The sequence below is a fragment of the Heterodontus francisci genome, chromosome 34, assembly GCF_036365525.1.
Source record: "Heterodontus francisci isolate sHetFra1 chromosome 34, sHetFra1.hap1, whole genome shotgun sequence".
NCBI classification, from domain to species: Eukaryota; Metazoa; Chordata; class Chondrichthyes; order Heterodontiformes; family Heterodontidae; genus Heterodontus; species Heterodontus francisci.
Window position 1 is genome coordinate 8996160 of NC_090404.1, and position 22400 is coordinate 9018559.

The 22400-nt window shown below is 45.7% G+C and overlaps 2 protein-coding genes across 2 annotated transcripts in view; both read right to left on the reverse strand.

Moving 5' to 3' along the window:
• The window catches only part of LOC137348589 (zinc finger protein 850-like), a gene marked incomplete at its 5' end in the record, with an annotated part of 47847 nt that overhangs the window by 13712 nt on the left and 11735 nt on the right, over positions 1 to 22400 (reverse strand). Inside the window, one exon of the mRNA XM_068013874.1 lies at positions 15281 to 17800. Within this exon, the coding sequence (XP_067869975.1) occupies positions 16789 to 17800 (1012 nt within the window). The remainder of the gene's footprint in view (positions 1 to 15280; positions 17801 to 22400) is intronic.
• LOC137348588 (zinc finger protein 436-like) lies at positions 636 to 1212 on the reverse strand. Its single transcript, XM_068013873.1, has 2 exons — positions 949 to 1212; positions 636 to 902 (listed from the first exon to the last, which is right to left on the reverse strand). The coding sequence occupies exons 1-2, from the start codon at positions 1210 to 1212 to the stop codon at positions 636 to 638; spliced, it is 531 nt and encodes a 176-aa protein (XP_067869974.1).

Genomic DNA, 22400 nt, shown 5'->3' on the forward strand with positions numbered 1-22400 from the left:
AGGGAAATCCCCGTGGAGGTCTCTCTATGTGAGAGTCCTCCCCCTTTACATCAGGGACCAGGGTGGAGAGTGCCGCACAGGGCAGTCCTGTGCAATAGACTTTTAAGTAGGTTCACAGACTCCCAGGCCACCTGTAATTTCTGCAGCCTGGATGGTCCTTATACCATGTGTATGTGGAGAGTATGAGGTTGCAGCCCTTCTGATTATTTAAAAGACCTTCTTCTCAAGTTTTGGTTGCACTTCAGCCCCACACTCCCCAGGCAGGTGCAGCACGGGTCAGATACAGAGAACATAAGAAATAGGAGCTGGACTTGGCCATTTGGGGTAAAGCTCCCTCTAAACTTCATTGGCTGTAAAGTGTTTTGAAACGTCCTGATGTCATGAAAGGAGCTAAAAAATACAAGTCTTTCTTTAACAGAGGAGAAAAGGCCCAAAAATAGAACAGTCAACAGCAAATACTCCACACACTGTGTGTTGGAAATAAAGCTGATTTATTGGATATTTATCCAGAATATTAAACTCCAGCCCAGTTATAGGGATTATCAGCAGAAACAAACATCAACTGTCAGAATGAACATGGTTCAGTCCTGGATGTGATTAATAGCAACAACAACAGCAGAATCCAACACCTGCAGTCACTTGTGAACTCGCTGGTGAGTCAACAGGTTTGATGACCTGGTCAGTCTCTTCTCAGGGTTAGAACATGTATACAGCTTCTCCCCAGTGTAAGTGCGTTGGTGTTTCAGCAGATCACTTCTACTTTTAAAGCTCTTCTCACAGTCACAACAGTTAAATGGTCTCTGATCAGTGCGAACAAGTTGGTATGTCAGCAGATCAGATGACTGAGTGAATCCTTTCCTACATAGGGAGCAAGTGAACGGCCTCTCCCCATTGTGAACTCGCTGGTGTTTCAGCAGACGTTGACTGAATGAATCCCTGCCCACACACAGAGCAGGTAAACGGTCTCTCCCCAGTGTGAACTTGCTGATGTGTCTGTAGATCCTTTTTACTTTTAAATGTCTTCTCGCAGTAAGAACATTTAAAAGGTCTGTGTTTGGGGTGAACAAGTTGGTGTCTCGGAAGATTGGAAGACCGAGTGAATCCGTTCCCACACACGGAGGAGGTGAACAGCTTCTGCCCAATGTGACTGTGCCAATGAGTTTCCAGCTGGGATGGGGAATTGAATCCTTTCCACAATCCCCACATTTCCATGGTTTCTCCAAGGTGAGGGTGTCCTTGTGTCTCTCCAGCTTGGATGCTCACTTGAAGGCCTATCCACACACAGAACAGGTGTACAGCTTCTCCCTGTTCTGAATGATGTGATGTTTTTTCAGGCTGTGTAACTATTCTAAGTTCTTTACAGTCAGTGCACTGGAACACTGTCACTTGTGTGTCTCAGTACTATTCCAGTCACACTGATGTTTGAAATCTTTTCCCACAGCCAGAACAGAGAGATCTGATATTCAGGTCCTGATGAATCGTGTGACTCTGTCAGATCTTGATCTGCTGCTTGGTTTCTGTTTCCCATCTTTAAATCCTCCCCTTCTAATACCCTGTAAAAGGAGTTTATAAAAGCCATCACTACCAGTCCAGGATAGAAATTCACAACATTCTGACCTCCTGCTCTCTGGCCAGGATGGCCGTGCGTGCGCCCTGCTGCACATTGTCTCCTATAAAGGTGGCAGCTGTTAACCCAGGCCTGTCAGCTGCTGTCTTGCTTGGTGCAAACGAGGGACCGGTAGCTTCTTATTCTGGGTTTGAGGCCTACACCAGGTGTTCATAAATTGGATAATGCTCCCTGTTTTATATTGGTGTCTGGGGCTGCACTCGCTGTGTGTGAAGCCCACGTTGCCCCAGAGTTTGTTAACCCACTCCCCCAGCTTCCTTCTTTGTGTTCCATTTCCCGCAGTTTTGTTCTTACCCCTTCCCCGTCTCCCAGAAGCACGAGAGGGTTCCCCCTGTGCTCACCTTCCACCCCACCAGCCTCCACAGTCAACACATCATTTCCTATACGTCCAGTGTGATGCCACCACCAAACACATCTTCCCCTCCCCTTTCAGCATTCTGTTCCCTCCATGACACCCTGGTCCAAACCTCTATCACATCCAACACCCCTCTCCCCTTCCCAAGCAAGCACAGGAGATGCAACACATGCCTTTAAATTCCTCCCTTCTCACTGACCAGGGCCCCAAACACTCCCTCAAGGTGCAACAGCAAATTACTTGCACTAATTTCAATTTAATATACTGTATTCACTGCCCACAATTCATTCTCCTATACATTGGGGAGACCAATTGCAGATTAGATGGCCGCTTTGTGGAACACCTCCATTCAGTTTGCAAGCATGACTTTGAGCTTCTGGTCGTCCGTCATCTTAATTCTCTGTTCGACTCCCACTCTAACCTCTCTATGCTCAGCCTCCTACACTGTTCGAATGAAGCTCAACAGAAGGTCGAAGAACAGCAGCTCATCTTTCAATTTGGCATTTCAGTCTTCTGGATTCAGCACAGAGTTCAATAGTTTCAGATCATTTCTGTTGCAATTCAGTGGGCTATAAACAGTAACCCCGGCACTTTCAGGATAGCTGGAGGGAAACGCTGTGTGCAGAGTGAGAATAAAATCATTGCCTGAAATCTTCCTTTTCTAATACCTTTAAAAGGAGTTTCTGAAAGGCATCACTGTCAGTACAGGATAGAAATTCTGAACAGACAATTCTAGTTCCTAGAGAACATTTTCTCCTCTCTTCCCCAAAGCTGTAAATCCCCGTCCCACACACTCCCTCCCCCCGTGCTGAAATCCAAACCCATTGCACCATTTCTTTCCTCCACTGCCAGTTTTCTCCCTCCCTCTACTCTGACTGGGTTCAGTTCTCCAGTCCCTGTGTTGCAGAGTGAGAATCAAATCAATGAGTCAATGATTTTCTCTCCTGGTCACTGGGACCCTGAAGCCCCGCCCACTCGGTGTCGTCACCAAAATGGCCGCGCATGCGCTCTGCTCTCCGCTCAACAAAGATGGCGGTCTTTAAGATGGGCGTATTCCTGGTAAAGAGCCCCGCTGCAAAGGAGCGACCTGGAGGCTTTTATTCGGAGCTTGCGGCCTACACCAGGTGTTTCTGAAGCCTCCCCACCCACCCACTCCATTCCTCCCCTGCGACTCTCACCCGTTGCAAAGGCGCATCCCGCACAGCTCTGATCAAAGTGACACTACGCATGCTCCAGATACAGTCCAGCACTGCGCCTGCGCACTGGGCTCCTGTAGTCTGAATCGGCTCCAGCAGTAAATGCATAGTTTCTGTTCATCACCGGTTGCAAACTCCAGCTAATAACCTGAGGGAACAACAGTGTAGTGATAAAGGAAAAGGAGTGCATGTTGTGTAGATAGATTGTGAAAAGGTGTTTGATTAGGTGTTGGACAGGAAGCATATTGATACAAATTAAGGTATTATTGGGCAAGTTCATTTTAGATGGAGTTTGCAGTAGGTGATGGACAGTGACAGTGCATTTACTGCTGGAGCATGTGGACTGAACCTGCAAGGTAAGGCTGACTCAGATAAAACAGGGATCAGGCGACTGCAGAGAAAAGCAGCCTTGGTGCCCTCATTTTCTGGAAGACCCTGTAATCGTACTTGTAGTGACATGTACACTTGTAACGTTGCATCATGAATTGTGATTCCGTATTATTCCCACTCTGTTCAATTTTTTTCTGTATCATTGTCTTCTGATTTATGTCATCAAATGTATGGAGATTTTAATCATTAAGAGAAATGGTGCATGGTTTTATAAAGCACAACTCAGGATGAGATTTAGATGAATTGACAAAGACAATGAGGGAACATAATTTAACAATGCACAAACAACTAAAGGACTGGCTGAAAGGAATAACTGGACAGACAGGGGGTGTCACCATTAGAAAAAGGCGAGTCCCTGGTTTCAGTAAATGAACTGGTGGAAGAGTTAGGACAGTTTAGAGGAAAGGTTAATACTGTCAACATTCAGAATAACACAGCCTATAAAGGAACAATGATCTCAAAGACAATCTTTTGCAGCATGTATGGAGGGGTTCAAAGGGATCAAATGATATGTTTTTTCCATATCAATCAAATTAAAATCTGGAACTCAGATGAAGATATGGATTGGTGTTAGGCGGGAGGATTTGGATCAGTGTATTACTCCAGGAAGTCTTGCAATCAGAGTGACATTATTTCCAAACTGATTCCTGTGATAACAGTAATCCCATTGCTATCTGCTGGTGTAAGACTAATTTAAGTATTTAAAGTGGAGACCACAGGCATGTTGGGGGATGATATACACAAGGAATTTGTGAACTGTCCAAGGAGTCTAGTGAAGGGAAAGGAAGGGATGTGGAAAGCACAAGATACTTAATGTTGTTCTGGGAGAAGTGGGGGCTGGTTATGCCAGTGTCAGATTTTACACAGCACACGGTCAGCCTGTGGCTTCACCCTAGATGAAGAATCTCCGAATTGTATCATTCAAACCACTCAATGGGATTCTCAGAGGACCAACATCGTCTGCTCGGAGAGAGGAAGGTTTGTGTTACAGCTGATGAGAAGCAGCACAAACACACACGGGGACACTTCCTGTCCCATCGGTTGGACAACACTTTGTCCCAATGGTGTGAGGCAAAGTATCGGTGCCTGTAAGGGCCACAAGGTTAGAGAAATTCAAATTAACATTACCCTCCAGGGACTGCAAGCAGGTTTGAACATCCAATTCCTTTCCCCTTTCTCTGAACCTTAAATCTATTTTGAACAACATCTGGGACAGAGGCAACAAAAAAAGCAATAACATTGAATGGTTTATTACCACTCTGGGTGATCAGCCCCGGTGGGAGATAGGATACAATACAGGACAACATCCCAGGATAATTACAGCCTCAGTTTTCTCGTGTTATTACAGATGATGCTGATTGTCTTTATATTGATCGTCTGTTTGATGTAGAGAGCTCAGAGACAGGTTACAAGGAGAAAGAGCAGAATGGAAATGTTTGCACTGACCAAGAGATAAGCTTTGAGGTTACAAAAGGAAGAATATTTTTGATCCTCGGGGTGGGGAATGTACATACGAAAAAGGAGCAGGAATAGGCTACTCGACCCGTCAAACCTGCTCTGCCATTCAACACGTTCATGACTGAACTGATTACTCCATATTTCCACCTATTCCAGATAACCATCAACCCCCTTGCTTATCAAGAATCTATCTACCTCTGCCTTAAAAATATTTGGAGGAAGAGAATTCCAAAGACTCGCAACCCTCAGAGAAAAAAATCTCCTCATATCTGTCTTAAATGGGCAACCCCTTATTTTTAAACAGTGACCCCTACTTCTAGATTCTCCCACAAGGGGAAACATCCTTTCCACATCAACCTGTCAAGACCCCTCAGGATCCTATATGTTTCAACCAAGTCGCCTCTTACTCTTCTAAATTCCAGCGGATACAAGCCGAGCTCTCCAATCTTTCCTCATAAGACAGCCCACCCATTCCAGGTATTAGTCCAGTAAACCTTCTCTGCACTGCCTCCAATGCATTTGCAGACTTCCTTAAATAAGGAGACCAGTACTGTACACAGTACTCCAGATGTGGTCTCACCAATGCCCTATATAGCTGAAGCATAACCTCCCTACTTTTGTATTCAATTCCCCTCGCGATAAACAATAACATTCGATTAGCTTTCCTAATTACTTGCCGTACCTGCATACTAACCTTTTGCAATTCATGCACAAAGACACCCAGATGCCTCTGCATCTCAGAGCTCTGCAATCTCTCACCATTTAAATAATATGCTTGTTTTTTTATTTTTCCTGCCAAAGTGGACAATTTCCCACTTTCCCACATTATACTCCATTTGCCAGGTCTTTGATCACTCACTTAACCTATGTATATCCATTTGTAGCCCCCTTATGTCCTCTTCACAAGTTACTTTCCTACTTATCTTTGTCATCAGCAAATTTAGCAACCATACCTTCGGTCCCTTCATCTATATAAATTGTAACAAGTTGAGGCCCCAACACAGATCCCTGTGGCACACCACTCATTACATCTTGCCAACCAGAAAATGACCCATTTATGCCTACTCTCTGTTTCCTGTTAGCTAGCCAATCTTCTATCCATGCCAATGTTAACCCCGACACCATGAGCTTTTATTTTCTGCAATAGCCTTTGATCTGGCAACTTATCAAATGCCTTCAGAAATCTAAGTACAATACATCCACAGTTTCCCTTTATCCACACGACATGTAACTCCCTCAAAGAACTCCAATAAATTGGTTAAACATGATTTCCCTTTCCCAAAACCATGTTGACTCTGCCTGATTACCTTGAATTTTTCTAAATGCCCTGCTAAAATGTCTTTAATAATAGCTTCTAACATTTTCCCTAAGACAAATGTTAAGCTAACTGGTCTGTAGTTTCATGCTTTCTGTCTCCCTCCCTTTTTTAATAAAGGAGTTACTTTCCAATCTAACGGAACCTTCCCCAAATCTACAGAATTTTGGAAAATCAAAACTATCGCATCAACTATCTCACTAGCCACTTCTTTTAACACCCTAGGATGAAGTCCATCAGGACCCAGGGATTTGGCAGCACGCTGTTCCAACCATTTGTTCAGTACCACTTCCATGGTGATTGTAATTTTTTTATGAGTTCCTCCCTCCCTTCCACTTCCTGACTTTCAGCTAATACTGGGATGTTACTTGTATCCTCAATCGTGAAGACAGATGCAAAATATGTGTTCATTTCATCTGCCATCTCCTTATTATCCATTATTAATTCCCCAACCTCACTTTCTATAGGATCAACGCTCACTTTGTAAACTCATTTCTTTTTTTAAATATCTATAGATATGCTTACTATCTGTCTTTATATTTCTAGCTAGCTTTCTCTCATACTCTAATTTTACTTTCCTTATCAATCTTTTCGTCATTCTTTGCTGTATTTTATATTCTGTCCAATCTTCTGACCTGCCTCCCATCTTTGCGCAATTATAGGCTTTTTCTTTAAGTTTGATACGATCTTTAACTGTTTTAGTTAACCACGGATGCAGGTGCCACATGTGGATTTTTCTCATTGAAATGTATCTATTCTGTGTATTCTGAAATATCCCCTTAAATGTCTGTCACTGCATCTCTATTGACCTATCCTTTAACCTGATTTGCCAGTTTACTTTAGCTAGCTCTGCTTTCATGCCCTCATAATTGCCCTTATTTAAACTTAAAATACTAGTCTTGGATCCACTCTTCTCTCCCTCAAACTGAATGTAAAATTCAATCATATTATGATCGCTGCTAACTTCTTTTTTCTTTTGGGCCTCCTTATCTCGAGAGACAAGCGCCTGGAGGTGGTCAGTGGTTTGTGAAGCAGCGCCTGGAGTGGCTATAACGGCCAATTCTAGAGTGACAGGCTTTTCCACAGGTGCTGCAGAGAAATTTGTTTGTCAGGGCTGTTGCACAGTTGGCTCTCCCCTTGCACCTCTGTCTTTTTTCCTGCCAACTACTAAGTCTCTTCGACTCGCCACATTTTAGCCCTGTCTTTATGGCTGCCCGCCAGCTCTGGCGAACACTGGCAACTGACTCCCACAACTTGTGATCAATGTCACAGGATTTCATGTCGCGTTTGCAGATGTCTTTAAAGCGGAGACATGGACGGCCGGTGGGTCTGATGCCAGTGGCGAGCTCGCTGTACAATGTGTCTTTGGGGATCCTACCATCTTCCATGCGGCTCACATGGCCAAGCCATCTCAAGCGCCGCTGACTCAGTAGTGTGTATAAGCTGGGGATGTTGGCCGCCTCGAGGACTTCTGTGTTGGAGATACGGTCCTGCCACCTGATGCCAAGTATTCTCCAGAGGCAGCGAAGATGGAATGAATTGAAACGTCGCTCTTGGCTGACATACGTTGTCCAGGCCTCGCTGCCATAGAGCAAGGTACTGAGGACACAGGCCTGATACACTCGGACTTTTGTGTTCTGTGTCAGTGCGCCATTTTCCCACACTCTCTTGGCCAGTCTGGACATAGCAGTGGAATCCTTACCCATGCGCTTGTTGATTTCTGCATCTAGAGACAGGTTACTGGTGATAGTTGAGCCTAGGTAGGTGAACTCTTGAACCACTTCCAGAGCGTGGTCGCCAATATTGATGGATGCAGCATTTCTGACGTCCTGTCCCATGATGTTCGTTTTCTTGAGGCTGATGGTTAGGCCAAATTCATTGCAGGCAGCCGCAAACCTGTCGATGAGATTCTGCAGGCACTCTTCAGTGTGAGATGTTAAAGCAGCATCGTCAGCAAAGAGGAGTTCCCTGAAGAGGACTTTCCGTACTTTGGACTTCGCTCTTAGACGGGCAAGGTTGAACAACCTGCCCCTGATCTTGTGTGGAGGAAAATTCCTTCTTCAGAGGACTTGAACGCATGTGAAAGCAGCAAGGAGAAGAAAATCCCTTGGGATTTTCTTCTCCTTGCTGCTTTCACATGCGTTCAAGTCCTCGCTGCTAACTGGAGGCACTTTAACTATGAGGTCATTAATTAATCCTATCTTGTCACACAATACCAGGTCTAGTATAACCTGCTCTCTGGTTGGCTCCAGAACGTATTGTTCCAAGAAATTATCCCGAAAATATTCCATGTACTCCTCATCTAGGCTACTTCAGCCCATCTGATTGTTCTTGTTTATATGTAGATTAAAATCGCCCATAATTATCGTTGTACCTTTCTGACAAGCTGACATTATTTATTTCTTTATACCCCGTCCTACAGTGTGGTTAATGTTAGGTAGCCTGTACACCACTCCCATGAGTGACTTCTTGCCTTTATGATTTCTCATCTCTACCCAAACCGCTTCTACATCCTGGTCTCCGGAACTTAGGTCATCCCTCTCTATTGCACAAATACCATCATTAATTAACAGAGCTACCCCTCCACCTTTTCCTAGCTTCCTGTCCTTCCTAAATGCCATGTATCCTCAACATTCAGGTCCCAATCTATGTCGTCCTGCAGCCATGTCTCTGTAGACAGAGGTAGGCCAGGTGGTGAAGACCCGAATAATTCTAATAACTTTATTAAACATTTCTCAATAGTAAAGGCACTTGCACATATTAAAACTAAGAACCTGCAATAGAAGCAGGTTCCTTATCCTCATTTTATTTATTTAGAGATACACCACTGAAACAGGCCCTTCGGCCCACCAAGTCTGTGCCAACTAACAACCACCCATTTATACTAACCCTACAGTAATCCCATATTCCCTACCTACACTAGGGGCAATTTATAACGGCCAATTTACCTATCACCTGCAAGCCTTTGGCTGTGGGAGGAAACCGGAGCACCCGGTGTAAACCCACACAGACACAGGGAGAACATGCAAACTCCGCACAGGCAGTACCCAGAATTGAACCCGGGTCCCTGGAGCTGTGAGGCTGCAATGCTTACCACTGTGCCACTGTGAACAGACACTGTATGTTTTCGGAACCAAGCCAGATGGTCACAAGATGAAATGAATACAAATGCATTATTAAGCTTATCAGAAAGAGATGAGATGTTCAGGTACAAACTATAAGAAAAGCAATGATAATATTGCACAGACTCACTGAAGAGAATTACATCATTCACAAGATGAATTAATGGGTTAATATGTTCCGTTTTAATAAAACAAATAACCAGAATGTATTGACATGTTATCAAAACATTAGCAAGATGTTACTAAAAATAAAAAAGGTTCAATACACAAAAGCTCGGCTCTTGACCTGGTCAAACTTCGAGCAGACTAACCAGATTAGAACGATGTACTCACAGCTCTTTATGATGAGTCCTCCCATGAGTATCCAGTAATCACATGGTCTCAGTATGGAGTGTGTTGTGTAACAAAAATAAAAACATTAAACCAACATCTCCTTTTTTCCTAGTTTCTGATTTTGTCTAAAGGGGTCTGGATACAGATAATCCTGTAAAATCACAACGCATATTTATCCTGTTAGGGGGTAAAGCACTAACACCCTGTCACTATCTGAACCAAATCCCAAGATCTCCGAAAAGAACTGCATTCATTATCAGTGAATTTGTTTCCAGACAGGAAGCAGGTGAATGGCCTCTCTCCACTTTGTATTCAATGTTTGTGCTGATGTGATGACTGATTGAATCCTTTCCCAGACACACACACACACACACACACAGAAGAACGGCCTCTACGCAATATGAACTCGCTGCTGTTTCAGAAGTTTAAATGCCCAAGTAAATCCCTTCTCACACATGGAGCAGTTGAACTGTCTCGCCCTGGTGTGATCTCGCTGCTGTGCACTGAGGTTGTGTGATCGCCTGAACCTCTTCCCACAGTGAGAGCAACTGAATGGTTTCTCGTCAGAGTGAACTCGCTGGTGTCTAATCAGTTCTGTGGAGCTTTTAAAACCATTACCACAGTCAGAGCATTTATAAGGTCGCTCCTCAGTGTGAACTTGTATATGCGCCTGCAGGTTGGATAAAGCAGCGAATTGCTTCCCACACTCAGTGCAGGTGAATGGTCTCTCCCCAGTGTGGACTCGCTGGTGTGTCTGGAGGTTGGATAAATTTGTATATCCTTTCCCACATATGGGGCATTAGAGCGGCCTTTCCCTAGTGTGAACTCGTCGGTGTGTCTGAAGGGTGGATGAATTAATAAATCCCTTCCCACATTTGGAGCAGATGAACGGCCTCTCCCCAATGTGAACGTGCTGGTGATTCAGCAGGTCAGTTGATCCTGTTTGATAGGGGTGTTCTAATCATGAACACTTTTGATCATTTTTCCTTATTTATTCTGTTTCCACCAGTAGAAGTGTTGGGTTTGTCAGTGATGACCAAACTTTTGAATTCCAGGCTAGCGTTCTCTGATCAGTCAAACATTTGCAAGGCGTCAGTTACTCCATCCTTAATTTTAAACTCTAGTAATTTCCAGACTCCCTGCTATTTAACAAAGATATCTGATATAAACCAACTCCACAGTCACTGGCACCAATCTCCCACTGTCTGATATAAACCAACTCCACAGTCACTGACACAATCTCCTCCTGTCTGATATAAACCAACCCCACAGTCACTGACACCAATCTCCCACTGTCTGATATAAACCAACCCCACAGTCACTGACACCAATCTCCCACTGTCTGATGTAAACCAACCCCACAGTCACTGACACCAATCTCCCACTGTCTGATGTAAACCAACCCCAGTCACTGACACCAATCTCCTCCTCTGATATAAACCAACCCCAGTCACTGACACCAATCTCCTCCTCTGATATAAACCAACCCCACAGTCACTGACACAATCTCCTCCTGTCTGATATAAATTAACCCCACAGTCACTGACACCAATCTCCTCCTGTCTGATATAAATTAACCCCACAGTCACTGACACAATCTCCTCCTGTCTGATATAAATTAACCCCACAGTCACTGACTCCAATCTCCACTATCTGATATAAACCAACCCCAGTCACTGACACCAATCTCCTCCTGTCTGATGTAAACCAACCCCACAGTCACTGAAGAGTACAGGAGGGCATGCCAGCAGCAGCTCCAGGAAAACCTAAAAATAAGGTGGCAGCCTGTTGAAGCTACAACACAGGACGTCGTGCATACCAAACAGTGGAAGCAACCTGTAACAGACTGGGGTAAACTATCCCACAACCAATGGTTCAGATCTGAGCTCTGCAGTCCTGCCACATCCAATCATGAATGGTGGTGGATATTAAAACAACTAAAAAGAGGAGGTGGTTCCACAAATATCCCCATCCTCAATGATGGGGGAGCCCAGCACATTAGTGCAAAAGATAAGGCTGCAGCATTTGCATCCATCTTCAGCCAGAAGTGCCAAGTGGATGATCCATCTCAGCCTCCTCCTGAGGTCCCCAGCATCACAGATGCCAGTCTTCAGCCAATTTGATTCCCTCAGCATGATATTAAGAAACGTCTGAAGGCACTGGATACTGAAAAGGCTATGGACCCTGATAACATTATGGCAATAGTACTGAAGACCTGTGCTCCAAAACTAGCCACACCACTAGCCAAGCTGTTCCAGTACAGCTACAACACTGGCATCCACCCCAGCAATGTGAAAAATTGCCCAGGTATGTCCTGTACACAAAAAGCAGGACAAATCCAAACTGGCCAATTACCATCCCATCAATCTACTCTCGATCATCAGTAAAGTGTTGGAAAGTGTCGTCAACTGTGCTATCAAGTGGCACTTGCTCAGCAATAACCTGCTCAGTGACACTCAGTTTGGGTTCTGCCAGGGCCACTCGGCTCCTGACCTCATTACAGCCTTGGTTCAAACATAGACAAAAGAGCTGAACTCCAGAGATGAGGTGAGAGTGACTGCCCTTGACATCAAGGCAGCATTTGACTGAGTATGGCATCAAGGATCCTGACCAAAACTGGATTCAATAGGAATCAGGGGGAAAACTCTCTGCTGGTTGGAGTCAGACCTCGCACAAAGGAAGATGCTTGTGGTTGTTGTAGGTCAATCATCCTAGCCTCAGGACATCACTGCAGGAATTCCTCAGGGTAGTGTCCTAGGCCCAACTATCTTCAGCACTTCATCAAAGACCTTACCACCATCGTAAGGTCAGAAGTGGGGATGTTCACTGATGATTGCACAATGTTCATCGCCATTCGCGACTCCTCAGATACTGAAGCAGTCCGTGTTGGGGTGCAGCAAGACCTGACAATATCCAGGCTTGGCTGATAAGTGGCAAGTTACATCCGTGCCACACAATTGCCAGGCAATGACCATCTCCAGCAAGAGAGAATCTAACCACCTCTCCTTGATGTTCAATGGCATTACAATCGCTGAAGCCCCCAATATCAACATCCTGGTGGTTACCATTGACCAGAAACTGAACTGGAGTAGCCACATAAATGCTGAGGCTACAAGAACAGGTCAGAAGTTAGGAATTCTGTGGCAAGTAACTCACCTCCTGTCTCTCAAATGACTGTCCACTATCTACAAGGCACAAATCAGGAATGTGATGGAATACTCTCCACTTGCCTCGATGGGTGCAGCTCCAACACTCAAGATGCTCGACACCATCTAGGACAAAGCAGCCTGCTTGATTGGCACCCCATCCACCAACTTGAACATTCACTCCCTCCACCACTGACGCACAGTGGCAGCAGTGTGTACCATCTACAAGATGCACTGCAGCAATGCACCAAAGCTCCTCAGACAGTGACGTCCAAATCCACAACCTCTTCCACCTAGAAGGACAAGGGCAGCAAATACATGGGAACACCACCACCTACAAGTTTCCCTCCAAGCCAACACCATCCTGACTTGGAACTATATCACCGTTCCTTCACTGTCGCTGGGTCAAAATCCTGGAACTCCCTTCCTAACAGCACTGTAGGTGTACCTACTGCAGCGGTTCAAGAAGGCAGCTCACCACTATCTTCTGAAGGGCAATTAGTTTAGTTTAGAGATACAGCACTGAAATAGGCCCTTCGGCCCACCGAGTCTGTGCTGACCATCAACCACCCATTTATACTAATCCTACACTAATTCCATATTCCTACCACATCCCCACCTGTCCCTATATTTCCCTACCACCTACCTATACTAGGGGCAATTGCTAATGGCCAATTTACCTATCAACCTGCAAGTCTTTGGCATGTGGGAGGAAACCGGAGCACCCAGAGGAAACCCACGCAGACGCAGGGAGAACTTGCAAACTCCACACCGGCAGTACCCAGAATTGAACCCGGGTCGCTGGAGCTGTAAGGCTGCGGTGCTAACCACTGCGCCGCCCAATTAGGGATGGGCAATAAATGCTGGCCTAGCCAGCGATGCCCACATCCCAGGAAAGACGGTCTCAGACAGTTGCCAGGGAGAGGGATGGTGCTGGTAGCTAGGGAATGGAGTTTGTGGGGCGGGGGTGGGAAATGAAGACAACAGTTCCCAATATCCCCACCAACACTCCGGCTTCCAAAGGCGGATCTGTGTCCAGACACCTGAACGATGCCTTTGTGCTTCCTGTCCTCAGTCCGGATATCACAGAACCAGCTGTTTAATCTGGATTAATGAACCGGACATTCTGCTGGCTCCTTTTGTCCAACGTCACAATTCACTCTCCCTCCAGGCTTTCAATAGTTCCTTTATTCGGACCAGTTACCATATTTCATTTCTCACATTTGGACAGTGAGCTTTGCCCTCTGAGTCCTGTTATTCTCCCTCATCTTGTCTTTCTGATTCTCTTGTGTTTTCCATTATGACTGACTGCTCCAGTCAAAGCCCCCCAATCAAAATATACGATTCTGATTGTGGTGGGAGAAACGCACTGTTAATTCAATCCTGTCCCTCCACAAATCGCCTAACATATCATTTTAAACTATCCAAATTAAAGAAAGACCCAGCCAAATTGTACCATCTATTAACCCCCGAATGAGGCTAACCAAACCAGGTGTCTTTAAATCAACAAATTAAATTAAATACAAATTCAAACCCTTTGTTTGGACCAGTTACCATATTTCATTTCTCATATTTGGACAGTGAGCTTAGCCCTCTGAGCCCTGTTATTCTCCCTCATCTTGTCTTTCTCCTTCTCTTGTGTATTCCAGACCAGCAACACCTTGCTCACAATTTTAACACACTCATAGAGGGAGCAGATCATTCTCTACAGGTCAGAATTTAATCCTTTCTCTCTTTTCCTGTCAGCAATGACCTTGTTTACAGGAACACAGATTGCAATTCTTCCGGGAATCTAACTTTGCCTAAAATAGTTCCGTCTTCACAGAAACATCATTTCATAGAATCATAGAAATCATCGAAAAGTACAGCGCAGAAGGAGGCCCATCGTGTACCTGCCAGCTCTCTGCAAGAGCAAGTCACCTAGTCCCACTCTCTTGCCTTTTCCCCAGAGCCTGCAAAGCTTTCCTCTTCTGATGATTCTCCATTTCTCTTTTAAAGGGCTCAATTGAATCAGCCTCCAGCACACTCTCAGGCAGTATAATCCAGATCCAAACCACTCACTGCAGAAAAAAGATTTTCCTCATGTTGCTGTTGCTTTTTTCCCCAATAACCTTAAATCGGTGTCCTCTGGTTCTCGGTCCTTTCACAGTTTCTCCCTACCTACTCTGTCCAGACCCCTCATGATTTTAAACACTGTTCAGTTAACATCATACAATGATCCATGATAAACATCATAGTGAGTTATAATAGTATAATGATCCACAATAAACATCATGACTAATTATTTACAATAGTGTAATGGTCATGATAAACATGAAATAGATTCATAGAAACTTACAGCAGAGAAGGAGGCCATTCGGCCCGGCATGTCTGTGCTGGCTCCGTGATAAAGCAGTCATGCTTAGACCCACATCCCAGTTTTTTGTCCGTATTGTTGTAAGTTTCTCATCAAGTTCCTGTCCAACTCCCTGTTTAAAAATAATTTATGGAATCAGCTTCCACCACCTTTTCAGGCAGAGCATTCCCAATCCCGATAACTCTCTGAGTGGAAACACTTTTCCTCATCTCCATCTTTTGCCAATGATTTGAATTGATGACTCTGGTTATTGACCCACTCACCAGTGGAAATACTCTATCAAAATCTCTCATCATTGTGGAAACCTCTATGAGGTCACCTCCTAACCTTCTCTGTTTCAAGGATAATACTCCTAACTTTTCCAACCTCTCCTGATAGCTGAAGTTCCACATCACTGGTAACATTCTGGTAAATCTCCTCTGTCGCCTTTCTCAGACTTTTACATCTTTCCTGATGTGTGGTGTCCAGAATTGTCCACAATATCCAGCTGAGGCCTAACCAGTGATTTATAAAGTTCCAGCATGATCTCTGTATTCCTCTATTCAATTATATTCTATTCCTCTATTTATAAACCCAAGTAACCCAGATGCTTTTTAACCATCTTATCAAGTTGCCCTGCCACCTTTAAGGATTTGTCGATACGGACACCAAGGTCTCTCTGCTCTACACTTTTCAAAGTCGTGCCATTTATAATTAGCCTGTCTTTCTATATCAGTCCTCCCAAAGTAAATCACTTCACACTTCTCCTGATTGAACTCCATCTGCCATCATTCTGCCCATTTCACCATCCTGTCTCTGCCATCCTGAAGCCTCACCATTATCTAATACTTTGCCAAGTTTTGTATCATCTGTGAAGTTTACAATGCTGCTTCCGAAATGCGTCATTGACTGTGAATCACTTTGGGATGTTCTGAGGGTGGGAAAGGTGTTAAATCAACACAAGAACTTTCTTCCTCTTTTACAGCCCATTTAATGATGTAGATTTCTCTCCAAAATGTAAATTGGGATTGATATTCAAAGTCAATTGTTTGATTCCAGAATGACTTCAGCTGGGAGTCAGTGAATTAATAGGAAAGATCCCAGACAGCAGTTCTTCAAGCTACGTTGCAGGCCTGACAGCTCAATCAGCTCCACCCTCATCTCAGGAGACCTCAGCAACTCCACATACTGTCCATAGGGGAGTTCTCCTGGTGCAGTGGGGCAAACATACACGCTCTAACCAATAGAACCATAAAAACTTGATTAATCGGGCACTCGTCCCATTGCTGTTTGTGGGATTTTGCTGTGCAGAAATTGATACTGCAGAACAACAGTGTGAGCACTTCAAAAGGAACTAACTTGTCTTCGAGTATTAAAAGGAGGAGATACAACATGTGTTTAACACAAAGCTATTGACCCTTATAACTGGAGTTTATTAACATAGACCCCAACTGTCAGATGAATGTGTTATAGCCCAGGGTGTGATTAACAGCAGAATCCAACTCCTTCAGTTACTTGTGCGTTCGCTGGTGTGTCAGCCGGGTGGATGACCGAGTGAATCCCTTCCCACACACGGAGCAGGTGAATGGCCTCTCCCCAGTGTGAACTCGCTGGTGTGTCAACCGGGTGGATGAGCGAGTGAATCCCTTCCCACACACGGAGCAGGTGAACGGCCTCTCCCCAGTGTGAGTGCGCTGGTGTACGGTGAGGTCAGATGATCGCCTGAACCCAGTCCCACAGTGAGAGCACCTGAACGGTCTCTCACCGGTGTGAATACGTTGATGACAAGTCAGTTCCCCAGAACTTCTATAGCACTTCCCACAGAGAGGACATTTAAAAGGTTTCTCGTCAGTGTGAACTCGCTGGTGTGTCAGCAGGTTGGATGATAGAGTGAATCCCTTGCCACACACAGAGCACTTAAATGGCCTTTCCTCGGTGTGTAGTCGCTGATGTATCAGCAGGTTGGATGACAGGGTGAATCCCTTCCCACACTCGGAGCAGGTGAACGGCCTCTCCCCAGTGTGAATTCGCTGGTGTGTCAGCAGGTGGGATGACCTCCTGAACTTCTTCCCACACTGAAAGCAGCTGAATGGTGTGGAACCGGAGTGAATGCGCTGGTGCTCCCTCAGTGCCTCAGGGCTTTTAAAGCTCTTCCCACAGTTGGAACATTTAAACTGTCTCGCATCAGTGTGAACCCGCTGATGTCTCAGGAGGGCATAGAAATGAGTCAATCCCTTCCCACACATGAAGCAGGTGAACAGCCTCTCCCCAGTGTGAACTCGCTGGTGTCTCAGCAGGGTGGATGACTGAGTGAATCCTTTCTCACACACTGTGCAGGTGAACGGCCTCTCTCCTGTGTGAATACGCCTATGAGTTTCCAACTCGAATGGGTAATTGAATCCCTTCCCACAGTCCCCACATTTACACCGTTTCTCCCCGGTGTGACTACGTTTGTGCCTCGACAGGCCAGATGATTGACTGAATCTTCTTCCACACACAGAACACATGTACGGTTTCTCCCCACTGTGAACAGGGCTCTTTGACTCCATATTCAAAGGCTGATAATATTCAGGTCCAGATGAATAGAGTCACTCTGTCAGGTCTTGGTGAGATGTTTGGTTTGAGCTTCCCATCAGAAAATCCTCTCCTTCGGATATCCTGCAAAATGAAATTAAAACAGGAAAAAGGGAGTGTCAGAGAAAACCCACAAAAATGCAAAGGCATGTTGCCCAATTGAGCTGAATGAACCTGGCAATTTGTGGGGCCGACACCAGGAAAAAATGACCATGAAAGCTGCTGGATTGTCGTAAAAACCCAACTGGTTCACCAACATCCTTCAGGGAGGAGAAATCGTCACCCAGTCTGGGCCTACACAAGACCCTGGCCTCTATGGAGGTAGAAAGAAAGAGCGGTAGGAGGGCGAGAGGTGAAGGAGGGGGACTTTATATGTCTGCAAGTCGACCAGAACTTTGAAAGAATCTCGTAACCTGTGACCACCACCACCAAGAAAGACAACAGAAGCAGGTGCATAGGAAATCATCACCTCCAAGTTCCCCTCCAAGTCACACAGCATCCTGACTTCAGCATATATCACAGTTCTTTCATTGAGGCTGGGCGAAAATCCTGGACTTCTTTATCTAACAGCATTTTGAGGCCACATGAATTGCAGTGGTTGATTAAGAAAGCCTACCAGCACCTTCTCAAGGGTAACTGGGGATTGACAATATTTTCTGGCCTTATGAACGATGACCACATCCCAAGAATTAAAAATCTCTCTATACGAAAGAAATTAAAAAAGCTCTGCAGAAAGACTTACTATTAAAACAATATTATTTTGCATTCCACGGAGAGTGTTTTACGACATAATCTCTCCTAGAATCAATCTCCCTTCAGCGGCTCACATTGGAAACTGTTGGGCCCTACTGGGCTGAAAAGTACTCGGGAGTAAATCCAGCAGCTTGTCCTCCATCTCCACTCCAGTTCAAACCGATGCAACAAAACAAGACCGACAGAAGAAGTTAGGGACCGACTTCCACATCTAACCCTGATACAAAAATCGATCCGTATGTGTTTCTAGACTCGGTTCTGTGAGCAACGCCTGCGATAAAACAAAAGCAAAATACTGCGGATACTGGAAAGCTGAACTAAAGAGAGAAAATGCTGGAAATACTCCGCAGGGCAGGCAGCATCTGTGAAGAGCGAAACAGAGTTAACGCTTCAGCTCGCTGACCTTCCGTCAGCCTGCAATAAAACACTTACCGACAGACGATGACGAATGGCGGCCACAGTTCCCACAATGTTCTGCGTCCCAGAAACCGCTCGATCCAACGCTCAGATTTGCCCAAGCGTTTAGACTGCGCATGCACCCCAAGGCCAGGCGCGGGGCATTCTGGGCGGCCTCTGTCTTGTCCTTTGTTGCGAGTCGGTGGAAACGGGAGAAGAAACCAGGAAGCGGCGGGACCGGGGAGGCGCTGCACCAACGAGTTAATGGTGCTCCCTCCCGGGGCCCTCAACGGACGTCTGCCATGCACGACGGCTCTAATCCGGGACCTGAGAGACGCTAATACTCGGTGTTGCTGAGGCTACGTTCGTCCCCGCTTCGTTTCCTAGACCCGCATTGCGCATGCTCCACTTGGACAGAGGTGGGGGGCCCTCTGGGGGCAGAGCCTTTTTGCGCCTGCGCATTTCCGCGTTTCTGACCAAGATATAACATATTCCTCTGCGCAGAGCATTCTGGATATTGGTATCCGCCATTCGTTTGCAAAGGTCCTCACAAGGTAAAGCACTGTGCTAGAATAATTGCATGAGTTACTTGCCTTCCTCCTTTCCGTCCGTCCGTCCTTCCTTTTGGCCTCCTTGTCTCGGGAGACAATGGGTAAGCGCCTAGAGTTGGTCAGTGGGTTGTGGAGCAACGCCTGGAGTGGCTATAAAGGCCAATTCTAGAGTGATAGACTCTTCCACGGGCGCTGCAGGTAAAGTTGGTTGTCGGGGCTGTTACACAGTTGGCTCTCTCCTTACACTGCTGTCTCTTTACACTGCCAACTGCAGAGTCTCTTCAACTCGCCTCTCTTCAGCCCCGCCTTTACAGCTGTCTGCCAGCTCTGACGGTCGCTGGCAACTGGCTCCCACGACATGTGATCAATGTTGCAAGACTTCATGTCACGTTTGCAGACATCTTTAAAGCGGAGACATGGACGGCCGGTGGATCTGACACCAGTGACGAGCTCACTGTACAATACGTCCTTGGGGATCCTGCCATCTTCCATGCAGTTCACATGGCCAAGCCATCTCAAGCGCCGCTGGCTCAGTAGGACTTACATGCTGGGGATGTTGGCTGCCTCGAGGATTTCTGTGTTGGAGATACGATCCTGCCACCTGATGCCAAGGATTCTGCAGAGACAGCGAAGATGGAATCAGGGAGACATCGCTCTTGGCTGACATACGTTGTCCAGGCCTCACTGCCATAGAGCAAAGTATTGAGGACACAGGCTTGAAATACTCGGACTTTTGTGTTCTGTGTCAGTATGCCATTTTCCCACACCCTCTTGGCCAGTCTGGACATAGCAGCAGACGCCTTTCCCATGTGCGTGTTGATTTATGCAACGAGAGACAGGTTACTGGTGATAGTTGAGCCTAGGTAGGTGAACTGTCGAACCACTTCCAGAGCGTGGTCGCCGATATTGATGGATGGAGCATTTCTGACGTCCTGTCCCATGATCTTCGTTTTCTTGAAACTGATGGTTAGGCCAAATTTGTTGCAGGCAACCGCAATCCTGTCAATGAGTCTCTGCAGACACTCTTCTGTGTGGGATATTAATGCAGCATCATCAGCAAAGAGGAGTTCCCTGATGAGGCCTTTCCATACTTTGGTCTTAGCTCTTAGACGGGCAAGGTTGAACAACCTGCCATCTGATTTTGTGTGAAGGAAAATTCCTTCTTCTGAAGACTTGAATGCATGTGAGAGCAGCAGTGAGAAGAAGATCCCAAACAGTGTAGATGCGAGAACACAGCCCTGTTTCACACGACTCAGGATGGGAAAGGAATCTGATGAGGTGCCGCTATGCTGAATTATGCCTTTCATATTGTCAAGGAATGAGGTGATGATACTTAGTAGCTTTGGTGGACATCCGATCTTTGCTAGTAGTCTGAAGAGACCACGTCTGCTGACGAGGTCAAAGGCTTTGGTGAGATCTCTGAAAGCAATGTAGAGGGGCATCTATTGTTCACGGCATTTCTCCTGTAGCTGGTGAAGGGAGAAAAGCATGTCAATGGTGGATCTCTCTGCTCGAAAGCCATACTGTGCCTCAGGGTAGACATGCTCAGCCAGCTTCTGGAGTCTGTTTAAAATGACTCAAATGAAGGCTTTCCCCACTGTGCTGAGCAGGGAGATTCCACAGTAGTTATTGCAGTCACCACAGTCACCCTTGTTCTTATAGAGGGTGATGAAATTGGCATTGCGCATGTCCTGTGGTACTGCTCCCTCATTCCAGCACAGGCAAAGAAATTCATGTAGTGCTGAGAGTATAGCAGGCTTGGCACTCTTGATTACATCAAGGGTAATGCTGTCTATTCCAGGGGCTTTTCCGCTGGCTAGAGAATCGATGTTGTTACTGAGCTCTGATTTTGTTGGCTATTCGTCTAGCTCGTCCATGACTGGCAGAGACTGGGCTGCATTAAGGGCAGTATCAGCGACATCATATTCCCTGGAGTACAGCTCCAGGTGCTGCTCCACCCAGTGGGCCATTTGCTTGCTTGGTCAGTGATCGTTTCCCCGATTTAGATTTGAGGGGGGCGATCTTCTTGATGGTTGGCCCAAAAGCTCTCTTAATGCCGTCATACATTCCTCTGATGTTTCTGGTGTTGGAGGCCAGCTGAATATGATGCATAGGTGTTGCCAGTAATTGTTTACACTGCGCCTGGCTGTTCCTTGTGCGGCACTTCTGGTGGCTTTAAGTCCTAAGGATGTTAACATGCTGGGGGCTTTCTTGTAGTTCAGCAGTGCAGTGCACTTGGCCGCTATGACTGGTTCCATCTCTTCAAAGTGAGATTGAAAGCAGTCTGCATTCTGCTTCTCACGTTCCCACAAAGGAAAGCACTGTGTTAGAATAATTGCATAAGTTATTTGCCAGTGAATGTTTAACTGAACCCAGCCAAAGCTCTTCAGGGCAGGGAGAAAAGCCGACAGAAAGGTAAAAAGTGGGAGATGGCACGATAGGTTTGGATTTCAGCATAGGAATGAGGCAGTGTGTGGGACGGAGATTTACATCTTTGGGGAATCAAAAGAGGAAAGCATGTTCCATTGAAACTAGAATTGCTTGTTCTGAATTTCAATCCTGTACTTATGGTGAGGGCTTTTGTTAACTCTTTTCCCGTCGATGGGAAACTGAAACCATATATCATATCAAGATCTGACAGAGTTACTCGATTCATCAGGACCAGAATATACATGGCCTTTGAATTTGGAAGGAGAGATATATGTCTGTTCTGTCTGTGAGAAAAAATTTCAAACATCAGTGTGACTGAAAAAGCACTGAGACACAAGCACCCGAGTGAGAGTGTTCCAGTACACTGACTGTGGAAAGAGCTTTAACCAGTTAATCAGCCTGAAAAAATATTGCACCAT

Excerpts from the sequence above, each read along its gene's own strand:
- LOC137348588 (XM_068013873.1), bottom strand. The coding sequence starts at position 1,212 with ATGGAAATGTGGGGATTGTGGAAAGGATTCAATTCCCCATCCCAGCTG. Across the intron at positions 903-948 it reads AGAGACCGTTTACCTGCTCT|CGAGTTCACAATGGGGAGAG; the intron begins GTGTGTGGGCAG and ends CTGAAACACCAG.